The 15,718-nt window shown below is 31.7% G+C and overlaps 1 protein-coding gene across 1 annotated transcript; it reads right to left on the reverse strand.

Annotated features, from left to right (window-relative positions):
- Positions 1–766: 766 nt before the first annotated feature.
- Positions 767–1,294, reverse strand: EAF01_010986 (uncharacterized protein; the record flags this gene model as incomplete). The annotated part of the gene is made up of 2 exons (XM_038919243.1): positions 767–938; positions 987–1,294. The coding sequence occupies 2 exons, from the start codon at positions 1,292–1,294 to the stop codon at positions 767–769; spliced, it is 480 nt and encodes a 159-aa protein (XP_038765114.1).
- Positions 1,295–15,718: the final 14,424 nt, after the last annotated feature.

Genomic DNA, 15,718 nt, shown 5'->3' on the forward strand with positions numbered 1-15,718 from the left:
ATTTTCAGGCTTTTAGATAGTTTTTTGGCATCTGCACACCTTGAATGTTATAATAATTGCAGGAAAAAAACTCGCGATGTTAATAGAAAGTATACAGATAGATTATAGAGCGTGCATGAGTTCAGTAGAGGTCTCTGGTGCTAATTGAAGCCTGGTCAACACGTCTAATTAGTTGCGATTTGATAGAAATATATGTGATGCTACGAAGCTACTCATATAACTTTACAACGAACTTTTGAATTCTTGTTGTTGCAGCAAAGAAGATAAAGGAATCGAAGACTGAAAAACATTTACATGAATCTAGAAAAACCAACGGAATAATTGACATCTGTTCACTGAGGTATTGCGGATGTACTAATTATGTCTTACTACGCGCGGTTCTTTCAATATCCGCATGCTACTATTCACCCCCTGCTTATTCGGCTCGTATATGGGAGTTTTGTCTTCAGATAGGTAAGTAGTATCAACGATATCTTTTGTGATTTTATGAGCTTTGAAAAAACTCAATGGGACTTTGACATAATTATGACTGATTCCTGGAACATCAGGATTACACGATCATTTACTACTATACTAAGTCGTGGATAGCCGCTTATGTATGATAGAATGATTCGAAATATCATTTTTAGTTACTATGATACTAAATTGTCTGAGTACCATCAGTAGCCTCGCTTTGTGGGTAATTTGTAGATGGAAATCACTTGATACGCTTTATTAAGTTACTATTTTATTAATATTCATCGCCAAGAGCATCTGAAGCTCTAGATTACGCAAATCTCCTTTGCCTGTTTTCATAGGATCTGGTTTCCTCTTCCTTTCTTCGTGCCACTTTAAAGGCTTCAAAATCTTTGTGCGTGATGGGTCGAAGCTTGAAGTCTCGGGGAATTTTTCGGCCAGTGTAGTTCTTCTTCTCTTCTTCTCTGGCCTTCTGACGGTGTCTAATTTCAGTTAGTAATGATATATGTGAACTTCCCTAGGAAACTCACGCATTAAGTAGATTAATCATTCTTGTTAGCATCAAGATTTGTTTCATCCCAGCTTGCTGAGAGCATTCCATATTTTCGGGGAAAAATGCTTTATAGGGATGTTTATCATAGTCAGGATCTATGGCCTTCATCTCTTCTAATGACACACTTACTCGAGACATACAATACGAACGTTGCTCGACTCGTGGCACAGAAACGCACTTGGTTTTGGCGAGTCTGTTTCTCTTGGTGGGGTTTTGGGAATTCCGATTGTTCTCATTCATTTCGAATCTACCCTCCAGATCCGACAGGCCCTCAGCAACATTCATACCGCCGACTTGCACTGCTGTAGTCTTTGCGGCACGGGTTCGGGTGCGCTTTCGAGTATTGAGGCCGTGATTTCCTTGTTGATGGCTTAGGGTTAATATAAATAGGCACTCCCCTAATTAATTATTGAATTTTTATTTAAATAATTAACTTTTATAAGCAGATTTAAATTATTAGCTTATTAAGAAAAGTTTTTTTCTTTAGATTTTTTAATAGCTTCAAATGAGTTCGATATATTAAGTTAAAGCAACATATTATTTATTATAATTTAGAATGCTAGGATTTCTATAATTTAATAATATGTAAGAGTACTCTAAGATGTAATAATTATAATATTCTATAAATGAATTTTAATAGCTTATTTGAGTTTAAATGTAAGGTTAAGATTGAATATGTAAATTATATAGGATTGTTTTTGGCTAAGTATAATAGCTATTTTGTAATATTATGTCAAATTAATGGGAAAGTTGTGTACTTTATAAAATCTAAAGTTTATAAGATTAAGAAATACAGTCGAAAAACTTGTTTAATTGTTAAAGTATTAGTTAACAAAATAGCTATTCTAGTTGTAATAACTTTCCAAAATATAATAATAGAAATATTTCTTTTTATTTATAAAGAATATATTATTATATATAAAAACCTAAATAGTTTTTAATATACTCCTTAAAACATCTCCCTAACTAATAACTTGTTCAAAAACCTTTATCATTTTAAAAGGAAGTGTTTAAATAAGAACAATTTGAATAAAAAGATATTCTTTAATGCTATACTATTGTAATATATTAATATAAATATCAATATTGATTTAAATGAGTAATTACTTCTTTTAATATTATAATACTAATTGTTAAACGGTTACAATTCAATTCATATAAATTAACTAAATAAATATATAGAAGAAGATAGAAGTATATATTATATTATTATAAATAATATATAAACAAGATTTGAAGATTTTATATATATAAAAACTCTTTATATATTTTTGAATTTAGATTTAGAATTATTTAGAATATAACCTTTTTATATTAACAAATAGCTAGAATAACCTAAACAATTTTTTAAAAAAAAGGAAAAGATTAAAAATAATAATATATATATATAAAAGTAAATAGCTATATATTCAATAAAAATATATCTAATTATACTAAAATCTTTTTTAAATAAAAATAAATAATATATAAATAATCAATATATATTGATAATTAAATATTAAGAAGATAATGGATTTAATAATCTTTATAATACTCCCTAATTATATAATAATAAATGATAATTTCAATATTAAATATGATCTATTTGAGCCTAATATAACTTTAACTAGCCAAAAAGCTTTTCTTATAGAATAATCTTTTTTGAATAAAATAAACTTTATTAGAATTTTAGAAATCATTATTTATAAAATAGGTTATATAATTAATCTGATTTTTTTTAATATCCCTTTTATTAATATTATTATTATTAATAATCTAAAAAATAGTTTTAATTATAAAATACAAGTAATTATAATCTCGAATCTCATTTTATTTATTATTAAGTTTTTTAATTATATAATTAGTGAAAAAGATCTTTCAGTTTTTCAAAAGATTATAAAGAATAAAGTTCCTCATTTTCCAAGCTCAGTTAATATGTTTCTTGAGTAGATTAATGAATTAGTAGGAGTACTGAATTCTTTATTTGAAATGGCGATTTGCTTAATAGGAAAGAAAGAAGATGCTTTTAATTACACTACCCCTTAATGAATAAGCAAATGCAAAACGATATATCAAAACTATAGAATAACTAAAACTAAAGGCATTAATTAGGCAGAATATTGACGATGAAGATTAATAATTATAATTAGAAAAGCGAAATGTTAATATTAGTATAAAATTATTAATAAAATAAATTATAATAAAGATCTATATAAAATAATTAACTAGTATAAGTTTATTATTAATCTTAGAGTGTCATCTCTAGTTATTGATAATATAGTAATTAAAAATATTACTAAAAGATTTAGATTCTATAAAAAAAAGTCCTTAAGTATTTCAATAATAACAACAATTTTATAATAAACCTACTCCAATTAGACTACATATTTAACAAACTTCCATAAAACATGGAAATGTTTTTCGAAAAAATGGAAAAGAATGTTATAGGAATTTCGAGCACCTTATTAGGGCTTAACTAGGTCACTGTTTACCTTCTAAAGGTTTACTAAGAATCTATTAGACTAGTAATCGCTGGGATCTTTAATCAATATTTACAATTAAGTTACTTTCTAGATAAATAAAAACATATAAAAGTAATAATAATCCTTAAAATTAAAAAGAAAGATAAATTGTTAGTACAATTTTGATAATTAATAGCTTTACTTTTATATATCTTGAAGAATCTGAAATGTATAATTGTCTAATATATTTTATAAATTATAATAATAATAGGTATACTTAGTCCTTAATATGAAAAAACACTTCTTAAATGAGCAACAATGAACCTAATCATTTTATTTATATATAATATTGAAGAGGCCTTTGTTTATAAATAAAAAGTTATAATGATTATATTAAGTGTATAAAGTATATCTGATACATTTTTGTTAAACAGACTATTAAAACATATATATTAATAAAAGTAATCCCATTCTTTCCTACAATTAATTCAAGCCTTTTTAAGCAACTATTTAATAAGAATTCGGCTAGAAAATATAACCATAAAGTATAGTCACATTAAGTACAATACCCCATAAAACTTCTTATTCTTATCTATACTATATATTTTATGTTTTATTAAACTTTTGAATTAAGATATTAAGTTATACTTCGAATATACTAATAATATTTATATTTATTATATATCCAAGAATATATATAAGAATATTAATCTCCTCAAATATAATCTTTATTAAATCTTTCAATAAAATAAAAGAAATTGTATAATATTTATATTGAAAAAGCTAGAAATGATATACCTTTTTTAAAGAAGAGAGGTGTATATTCTATATCTAAAAATAAACAATGAGGTAATAATCTATTTGATTAGTGAGATGGGCAATAAAGCTGTTCCACTAGCCCTATACTAACTGAAAGTCTAATTTGATTAAAAGCTTTTTTTTAAAAGATATATAGTAAAATGAGAAATGAAAGCCTGTAAGGTTGTAAGGTATATTAAAGGGTTTGTATAAATATATTACAATCTATTGCTTATAATACTACACAAAACGATAATCATCTGTATTTTATCCTCTATTCTTTATAAATTCGAGGTATAGTATATAGACTGAATAAATTTAAATTAAGCAGGAGAAACTATTTATAGTATAATAATAAGTATAAGATTAAATAGTTATATTATTAAAATTAATTAAATAATTATTTTAATAGTAGAAAAAGTTTTACTTATTTGATATATAATTTCGATTATAATAATCCTAAAAGATTCTAAATTATTATTCACCAAGCTAGTATTTAAATAAGTATAAATAAGATTTATACTTTAATTTTGTAAAATAAATAAAAACTATTCATTAATAATTTATTTAATATAAATACTTTAATATAAAATGAATAACATTAATCTTCATAAATTAATTAGATTGATTCTGAAAGTATTGAAATTAATACTCTCCTTATTATACTTCTTTATAGAGAACTACATCAATCCTATAGAAAATATAAAAAAAGAAGTAATTATACTTAAATTCATATAATAATAAAATTATCTGTTTAATAATTATATTACAATCTTCTTAAATAATATTAAATAATATTACTAAAGGTAAAAGATAATTGATTATAATTATACAATCTATTAGGAACAACTTTCAATAATATTCGATCATAGAACAATCAATCTACTTTTATATATTTTCAATGCTAAGGTAATGAATACTCCAAAAGACTTGGAATGCATTGTCCGACTGGAATTAATCGAGCAAATCATTATATATATTAATAGTATATTAATTATTTAATATATTAAAGGTAATACTTTTAATTCATTTTAATAAGTGTTCCCATATTACTATAATATTATAAGGAATAGACAAATAATAATTCAATAATTGCCTGAATATATTAGAATCTTTAGAAATAAGAAGATCAATTAGCTTATTAATCTAAACGCCTATAACAATCATATTAAAAACAACAACTTATTACTCCTCATTATTAATAATATAAGCTTAACAATTAGAACTTTTAGATAAAAGATAAAGCAAAGATAATAAAAATGAAACAAGATTACCCTTATTGATTAATATTATTACTAATACTTTAACTATTAAATTAAAAAACCTAAAGAACTTACCCTCCCCCGTCCTATTCTTTAATAATTAGTAATACTTAAAATTGAATATAGAAATTTTACATCCTATCACTAGCATTTTCAATACAATAATATCATTTTAGAATACTTTTATAAATATAATAAAGAATCTGAATACTTAATATTTTATTAATATTCTTACATTCAATTCAATAATTAACTAAACAAACCTAGTTCAATTCTATAAGATACAAAAAATATAATCAATTATTTTTCTTTTTTTCTAAAAATTCTAATAGATTTTATAATCTTTCTAATAATTATCAATCATTTTAAATAATTATATTTAGTTTTTTCAGAAATTCTCTAATCTCCCACTTTCATATTATTAATTGGATTATATTTCCTCTGAAATCACTTCCCTTTTTTATCATTATATATAAACTATATTAAATAAAAACTAACAATATAGAGCCCTATAATTAGCCTTAAATTTGAACTACCTAGTATAAAATAGATTAAATAATATTGATATTATAAGTAAAAGATAAGTGGTAGGAGTGTGTATAGTATTTCTGGCTGTTTTTCCTCTAATCTATATTACAGTTATAGAAGAACGGAATATATGGCTATATCAGCATCTCTACTAGCATAGTTCATTCCTAGTACCCCCTGGGAGGTCGTGGCAAGCCTCTGCGGCTTGCTCCCTGGATGTAAATTAAAATAAATAAATAAACAAATAAATAATAAAAAAGAATAATAATAAACAGAATGACTTTTACAAAGTTCTTAAGATTTATCAATATATCTATTTACTTTAACTTTTAATTAATTTTAAGATTTTCTTAATATTTTATAATTCATTATTTCAATCATTTCATTATTCATTAGAATTATTAAACTAAGATATTATTAATATTATTAAATTATATAGAAATTAAAACTAAATTTTTAAAAAGGATAATAAAATATATAAAGAAACTAAATAATAAAAATTTAAAGAGATCCTTAATTATTATAATAAAAATGAATTTCGTTATTAAATTAAATAAAAACATTATTTAATATCCTAACAATTTATTAAAAATCTTTATAATTAAGAAAATATAATTATTAATTTTTATTTAACAAATTCAAATAAGCTAAATTATTTACTTAAATCGATTTCAAAAAACTCATTATTTTCAATCCTATTAAACTTTCATTAGTACTTATATTAAATATATTTTTAAAACGAAATTAAAACAAATTTAAAAAGCTTTATTAATTAATTATTTTTTCCAAGAATAAATATTTTAATTCAAAATTAAAAATCAGAATATTTTGATCTTATTTAATTATTCAGAATAATTTGTATTACAATTATAAATCAATTATCTTGAGTAAGGAGTACTATCACGACACTAATTATATGATTTGTAATTGTCTTTATACCTTAAATATAAACTATTAGTATATTTTACTTTCTATAAGTAGAGCTTTATTTTTTTATAATCCTTTTATTTTCATAATATAATATAAGTCTTTATTTATAACTTGATAATAATATATATAGAAAATGTTATATTCACTTCGGAATTCCTTTTTATATCGATATTAATTTGTTTTTATAATAATAGATATTTGTGAGTTATATAGATATTATTGTGACTATATTATAAGTCGCTAATGTTTATATTAAGGAGTCTCAGAGGGTCGTTAATAAGACAGGCGAGTATAATACGAATTGAGATCCTATTTCTTTTATTGTTTAATTGTTACGACCGAGGTCGTCACATGACTAGATTGATTAAAATATCACCTGACCAAGGTGTCCCACTGAGTCCCACTGAGTAAGGCCCAGTGGGACACAGTGGGAAGCAGTGGGACAACAGAGAACGAAGGTCTATATAAGGGAATGGGATTTCATTACAATATAGAGCTTCGTGCTCAAGAACAATCATTAGTTTCATTACTATAGTTACGAGAATTGCAACCAGTTACAACCTTATTGAATTCCTACTTGAAGTCTAGTCTAAACCACCTCGAGAGATCTCTAGACACTTCCACGTGACCCTAGAGGCAGCTCCCGTAACATTAATACGGATTCTATGTGTAACGAAAGTTTCCTATAGTATGGGCTAAAAATGAGTACATGTCATGTGACTCCTATTGTACTTAGTATTTATAGGACTCCTTTATATAGTTTAAAAAAGATAATTAGTTTCAACTCATTAAACTTTACCTTTTATATATATGTAAGTACTTTTTAGAGCCTTTCTTTCTTTTTCTTCTTCGAAAGTGCTATAATACAATAACAATTCTATGATATTTGTAAAGGATTATTCTATAACTCTATTACCTTCTACTCTTTTACAGTAGTTGTACGTATCATCAACGTCGATTAGCTTGTAGAGGCTCCTCCCGAGTATCGAGATCTCTACGATGCTTTCATTACCGTCATACGTATAGTAGTAGAAGGACTTTGACAGGGTTCCGCTATTACTTAAATATGATATTGATTTGATTACAAAACTCAATTATAAATACTAAAAAAGAAAGATATAATAAGTAAATGTTATAATTTTATTATTAAAATGAATAATTCCTTTTATTTATTATAATAATAAAATAAATTGATAGGAAAACGATTTATAAAAGATAATTCAATTTAATAAAATTTTATTAATAATCTGTTACGGGAGCTGCCTCTAGGGTCACGTGGAAGTGTCTAGAGATCTCTCGAGGTGGTTTAGACTAGACTTCAAGTAGGAATTCAATAAGGTTGTAACTGGTTGCAATTCTCGTAACTATAGTAATGAAACTAATGATTGTTCTTGAGCACGAAGCTCTACATTGTAATGAAATCCTGTTCCCTTATATAGACCTTCCTGCTCTGTTAACTCTTGAGTCGATTGTCGAAAGCCGATGGTCGAGTTTCGAAAGTCGAAAGTCGAAAGTCGATTTCGATTGTCGGCTTTTATGGTCACGTGATGCTAATCCTGTAGTTCTTGTTATCCGTCGTAACACTATCCCCTTCCTATACTAGCGCTTGTCCCAAGCGTGTATATAGCGTGGTTTCCCCACCTAGTTGTATGACTTTAATGAGTGTTGTGTTTATTTCATTATGCCTGCTATTAAATCTTTATCTGTTCACGATTCTCTACATTTATCCCGTAGTGTCGCTCGTACTGGTAAAGAGCGCGATCCCTGCGATTTATGTAATCAATCTCAACGTTTGTGTGTTGTGGATCCTGGATTATCGGCTCGTTGTTCTGAGTGTATTCGTTAAAAAAGGTCGCTGTCGTCCTGGTATCGAGATGCCTTCCGGCTATGAATCCATTGAGCAACAGCGCGAGAAGCTAGATGCCGAGGAGGAGGAGGCGATGGCTAAAATTCTGCGTTTGCGAAAACAAAAGGCTTTTTTACGGAAACGGGAGCGGGAAATGATTCGTCGTGATCTTCGCACATTGGATGAGCTCGATGCTCTAGAAGAAGAGGAAAGGTTGGAAAATGAACGTGTTAAAAAGGAAAAGGCGGACGCGGCGGCGGTGGCAGCGGCGAACCCTACTAGCCCTTCCTCTTTTGATTTCTCTTCTTTACCAGTGATGTCCGATGCTGAGGTCGAGGCTTTGTTGGCAGGTGTGGGTACCTCAGGTGGAACGCCTGTAACTTCTCAGGGCAGCTGAGGTCTTCTTTCGGTTCCCATGAATTTTCGGTATGTGGATAATCTAACCATTTGATTAAGTATTTGGCCGTGCCTCTGACGTATTTACAATCTAGTATTGTTTCGACATCGTATATGGCGTTAGGGTTAACTGGTTCGATTTCCGTGAGTGGCGCAATCGGCGCTCCTGGTGGTGCTGGTTCGAGTAAAGATATATGGAATACTGGGTGGATATTCATTGTGTCTGGTAGTTTCAACCGATAATTGACGGTTCCTATTACCTTGTCAATCTTGAATGGTCCTAGTTTCCTGTGGTCGAGTTTATTGCTTGGTCTTTTGGTTTCAATGTTTCGTCGTAGCAAATAAACTTTATCCCCCTCTTTAAGCGTAGGTTCCATACTACGTTTCGTATTGTAGTACGCTGCTGTTCTGGATGATATGAATCTTAGATCGAGAGCAAGCTGCTCTTGTAAATCCTTTAATTGTTCGACTTGTATTATTGCTGATTCGGCATTAACCTCCTGTGGTATCGGTGTTTGGTATGCTTTAGGATTAAACCCAAAGTTAGCGCGTGCTGGTGTAATCTTTGTGGTTTCCGTTTCCGATGTGTTATATGCGAATTGTGCCATAGGTAATAGCTCTACCCAATTGTCCTGTCGATAATTTATGTAGCATCTAAGATATGCTTCCATTGTCTGATTGGTCCTCTCTGTCTGACCATCGGTTTGTGGGTGAAAGGCTGTTGATAGCTTTCTTTTAACACCCATTAGTGCTAATAAGGTAGTCCAGAATTTCGAGGTAAAGAGCTTGTCTCTGTCCGAGATTATCTCATCTGGTACTCCATGTATGCTTACTATGACCCTAAAGAATACATATGCTAGTTGCTCAGCAGTCCATGTTTCTTTGAATGGTATCATGTATGCAAATTTTGTCAATCTGTCTACTACATTGAGTATTGCGTCGTACTCAATTCCTGTAGTAGGGTCTTTCGAGAGTGGTAGTTTAACCACAAAGTCCCATGTAATGGACTTCCATGGCTGAGAAGGCATGTCTGGGGTCTGGAGCTGACCATACGGAGCATGTCGTGATGACTTGTTTCGTATGCAGGTGTCGCAACTTCCAACAACTTCTTCAACTATCGTTCTCATTCGTGGGAAGTAACTGATTTCCCGGATTCTTGCAAATGTCCTTGCAATTCCTTGATGTCCGTGTGCCGGCAACCCATGTTGTTCCGTCACAAATTCCTTAGTCATTTGACTCGGAATGTATACTTTCCCATGAAAGTATATGGTTTCGTTTTCTATTGTGAATCCTGGTTCTATTGCCTTGCGTATGCGTATAGCTGTAGCATCCTTGTCGTAATGTGATTGGATTTGGTTTCTGAGATGGTTGTCTTCCAATATATGAGTAGCTGCAAGCTGTGGTGCATTGTAAACCAGTGATTCGCCTTCTTTCTTGAATATTGCGTATGATTCGTACGACTTATTTTCTTGGTATTCTGGTTTTCGGCTAAGAGCGTCGGCTCTAGCGTTTTCTGATCCTTTAACATATGAAATCTTGAAATTGTAATTGGCCATGGTCTCCGACCATCTGACCTGTCGTCTGTTTAACTGCTTCGTTGTGGTGAAGTAAACCAAGTTCTTGTGATCTGTATACACCTGTACTGTGTATTTTGATCCTTCTAAATAAACTCGCCATTCTCTAAATGCATCGACTATCGCCAGTAACTCCTTGTCGTATATCTCGTAGTTCAACTCGGCTGGTGATAGTTTTCGAGAGTAGAATGCGATTGGTTGCTATTTCTCATTTTGACCTGGTTGGCTCAACACTGCGCCTATAGCGAAATCTGAGGAATCCGTTTCCACTATGATTGGCTTCTCAGGATCGAATGTTAACAGTATTGGCTCCTCGGCCACTGCTTGTTTGAGCGTCTCGAATGACTCCTGCGCCTTGGCGGTCCATTCGAAGCTCCCTTGCTCTTTTCTTGTTAAATTGGTTAAGGGTGTTGTGATCCCTGAATAACCTTTAATAAATCTTCGATAGAAGTTGACGAATCCTAAAAAAGATTGTACTTCCTTAACTGTGGTAGGCTGCTTCCATTCGAGCACTGCCTTAACCTTGTCCTTGCTCATCTTGAGCCCTTGGTTCGATACGGTGAATCCCAAAAACTCTGTTTCTGTAACGTGGAATTCGCATTTGCTTGGCTTGCACAGCAAATCAGCCTTAGCTAAACTTTCAAGGACATTGTTGACGTCCTTAATGTGTTGAACTCCGCTGTCTGAATATACTAGGATGTCGTCCAAGTAGCATATACAGCAAGTATCCAAATATTGTGATAGCACATTATTCATTAACCTCATGAAAGTAGCTGGCGCGTTGGTTAGCCCGAATGGCATAACCTGATACTCGTATAGCCCATATCTTGTCTTGAAAGCGGTTTTCCATTCCTCGCCTTTCTTCATTCTAATCAAGTGGTACCCGTTTCGTAGGTCCATCTTGGTAAATATTGTTGCTCCGCCTAATCGATCTCTTAATTCCGTAGCTAATGGAAGTGGATATCGATCTTTCTTTGTAAGCGTGTTGAGCTTTCTGTAGTCCACAACTAGTCTCTTAGTACCATCCTTCTTGGGTACCCACATAGTTGGACTTGCCACTTGGGATGTGGATTCTCTGATCCATCCCTTGGCCAAGTTGTCGTCGATATATTCTTTGAGCGTCTTTAGCTCATCGGCTGACATTGAATAAATTGGGGTGTGCACAGGCATCTTGCCTTCCTCCAATATTATCTCATGATCCCACGGCTTGTGTTCCGGTAAAGCCTCGTGGATCCCTGGTTCCTTAAAAACCTGTTCATATTTTCTGTACTGTTCTGGTATCGTAGGCTTCTTTTTTGCCTCGATTGCGATTTCCTGCCGTACCGTCGGCTTCTGCATTTGTAGAGGAGGTGTACTGGCCTTCGCTCTTAATGGAGGACCCTGGACTGGGTGTCCTACGTCGCCGGTGTTGTTCGCGTTCAACTCTCCTTGGCGCGTGTTACGTCTCGCGGACGCCTTGAACGTGTCGTCATGACCGTCCTTGCACTGATCAAATGTCACTGTTCCTTGTGACCAATCTATTCTGGGATTATGTGCCTTCAACCATGGCATTCCTAAGATGATCTGTTGTTGGCCCAATGGCACAACGTCAAGCTGTATAACCTCCGAATGTTGGGTCATATTCATTCGTACTGGTCGTGTCTCCTGTGAAACGTTCCCGTCAGATCCTGCTAGCTGTCCGTCAACTAACTGCAATTGGTAGGGGTTTTGTTTCTTCTGGAGTGGGACTCCCAAATACTTTGCAGCTTCTGGTGCAATAAAATTTCCTGTAGCCCCTGAATCTATCATGGCTTGCTGTATTTGTCCGTTTATTTTGACCTTGCAGTATATTTGACCTGCTTGTCCTGTAGCATTTAGCTGTGGTGTAATTTGCTCATTCTCGCTATTCTGGATGATCTCATCGGCAAATGTTACACGTCGAGGCTCTTCCTCTTCTAGATAGACAGCGCTTGTTCCTGATCTAGCTCTGTCATCAAGTAAGTCCCTCCATAGGGTGTATCGGTAGTTCCCTTGAGTGACTTTCATTATCGTACCCACAACTGGTGGTGGTATTATGGCCTGAGCCTGGACCCGGTGTTCTTCTCCTACTCTTCTGCATAAAAATAGAACCTGATTCTCATTTCTTTCAGATGTGTGGTGATAGAACACTTCCCATAGCTCTCCCCTGTCTGGCCACTGGAGGTGATCGGTACTAATTCTTTCTACGAATGATGTGTTTGTAGTGATTCCAAACTATAGAATTCGATGCTGATCGACGTACCGAACCTCATACGATTCGCCTTCTTCAGCGTCTGTTACGCTGAGGTCTTCGTTCATAGTCCCTTCGTCTGTATCTCCAAATTTCCAGATACGACGGTTCCATTGGTCAATTTCCCGAATAGACCATGATTCTCCTAACTGCGGGTCTTTGTTTACCCATGAGAGGCCTTCGACCTCTTCTTCTTCTTCGAGCTCTTCTTCGTAAGCTGGTGGTGGCGTGGCTAGCCCTGTCATGCTAACAGCACACAATTGTGGCGTGAAGGTGGCATTAAGTTGGCCCTTGCCGAACTTATTCTTAAAGTTACCCTTCTTGCCCCCTGTTCTCTTGCTTCGGCATTCTGCTGCTCGGTGCCCTGCTTTTCCACATTCAAAGCATAAGTTATTTTCTCGTCTTCGTTTCTTTTCCGGATCATCATTCCCGCTCTTGTGGTGCGTAGCGTCGAGTTCCATAGGGTCGCCATATCCCTGTGGATTGTAACGTGGTCTACCCTCATTCTTGCGGTAACGCCCTTGCTTTTGATTTCCCTGGGGTTTGTATGATCTTTGACTTTGTCGATATCGGTAAAGACGATCATCTGACTCGATGGAGTCCTGGATTAGGTCGTTCAAGTCTACACTCTCGGCAGATCTTTCTAACTCCAGTCTGACTTCTGGCTTGAGTCCTTTACGATAGTGACTCATGATGGCGGTTTCGTCCCACTTGGTTGTTCCCGCATATCTTCGGAATTCCGTAGCATACTTCAATGCTGATCCTGTCTGCTTGAGGTTGAAGATCTTATCTTCCGCTACCTCTAGCTCATTAGAGTTCCCGAAGATTCTACGTATCTCTGTCTTAAATCCTTCAAAACTGTTGAAGATTGTTCGAGTGGGTTGCATGCGATCCTGATCGTCATGCTCGAAATAGTCGCGCAAGTATGGCTGAATCCATTTGCCTGCCTCACCTCTGAGGTATGACACGGCCCAAATACTCTTAGATTCCTTTTCGGTGAACTTGTCTTGGTTGAATCTAAAATAGATTTCAAGTTGTAAGAGGAAGGTGTCGAGTTCCTGTCGACTTCCTTGGTATTTGTCTGGTAAGGCAATCTTGAGTGTTTCGTTGATGGTAATTTCCTTGGGAGCGTCGGTCATCTCGACATCGTTGGTGTCGGGTGCTTGTGCCTGACTGCTCGCGGATGCACTGATGGGTGTCATATCGTCGGTTGGTATTGAATTGGTACTTGAAGCAGAAATGGTGCTCAAAGTGTTACGGGAGCTGCCTCTAGGGTCACGTGGAAGTGTCTAGAGATCTCTCGAGGTGGTTTAGACTAGACTTCAAGTAGGAATTCAATAAGGTTGTAACTGGTTGCAATTCTCGTAACTATAGTAATGAAACTAATGATTGTTCTTGAGCACGAAGCTCTACATTGTAATGAAATCCTGTTCCCTTATATAGACCTTCCTGCTCTGTTAACTCTTGAGTCGATTGTCGAAAGCCGATGGTCGAGTTTCGAAAGTCGAAAGTCGAAAGTCGATTTCGATTGTCGGCTTTTATGGTCACGTGATGCTAATCCTGTAGTTCTTGTTATCCGTCGTAACATAATCTTTATTTAATATTATTTATACCTTAAGTATATTATATCTATAAAAAATAATGGATTCAATATTTAAATAAGTTTTTTATAAAGTTTAAACTACTAAATAATGATTTTAATTAATTACAAGATATTTATTACTTTTGAAATACTTTAAAAAATATAATAGAATTTACAGAAAGTAGTAATATTACTTTTAAAAAGTATTTTCTATAATAAAGTTTTTACTATAGCATTTTGAAAAAGGAAAGGTATAATTCATATTCTTTATTCATACATTCTTTATTCATATATTCTTTATTTCATATCTTTTTATTTTATATTTCTTTACTTACTTATTTTATTTATATCTAACCTTATTTAGATTTTCTATATTAACAATAAATAAGTAAAACTCATAAAACACTATTTTCTTACTAATAGATTACTATATTATATTATTATTATTATAAAAAGTTCTACATAAAATGATTATATTTTAAAGAATCTTAAAAGGAATTTTATTTATTATAGATGAAAAGATAAAAGAATAATATCAAGAGGTTTTAGAAGAAATAATATAAATCAAATTTTAAAGATTTATTTCAATTAATACTTAAAGAAACCGTCTTTAATATATTAATTATATATTTGTAAATTAAAAGGATATCTTGTTATTCAATAAATGAATAGACAAAATATCTTATTATTTTCTCTTTTAAATGTATTCAAGGTTTTTATAAATAATAAATTAATTTTATATAATAACAAGTATACCTTAATTTAAACAAAGTAATACTCAATTTACTTAATATCCTTAATGTATTTATTTTTATTAAATACTTTTTCTTTTCTATAAAAATCATTATTATCATAAAATATAATAAACTTCAAATTACAATTATTAAAAGAATAGAATACTTAAAACCATAATTAGATTTGAATTAGTAAATAGAAAACGATATAGAATTCAAGAATTGAAATAAATAAAGGATAGGATTTATACTGTTAAATAATATTTTATTATTATTTCAATTTTATTAAAATTAGTTTTGATTTTTAATATTACCTTTTTATTTTCAAGTTTTTATATTTCAGTCTTATTATATATCTTTATAGTAGTAG

The sequence above is a fragment of the Botrytis porri genome (genome assembly GCF_014898465.1).
Source record: "Botrytis porri strain MUCL 3234 chromosome Unknown BPOR_019, whole genome shotgun sequence".
Lineage (NCBI taxonomy): Eukaryota > Fungi > Ascomycota > Leotiomycetes > Helotiales > Sclerotiniaceae > Botrytis > Botrytis porri.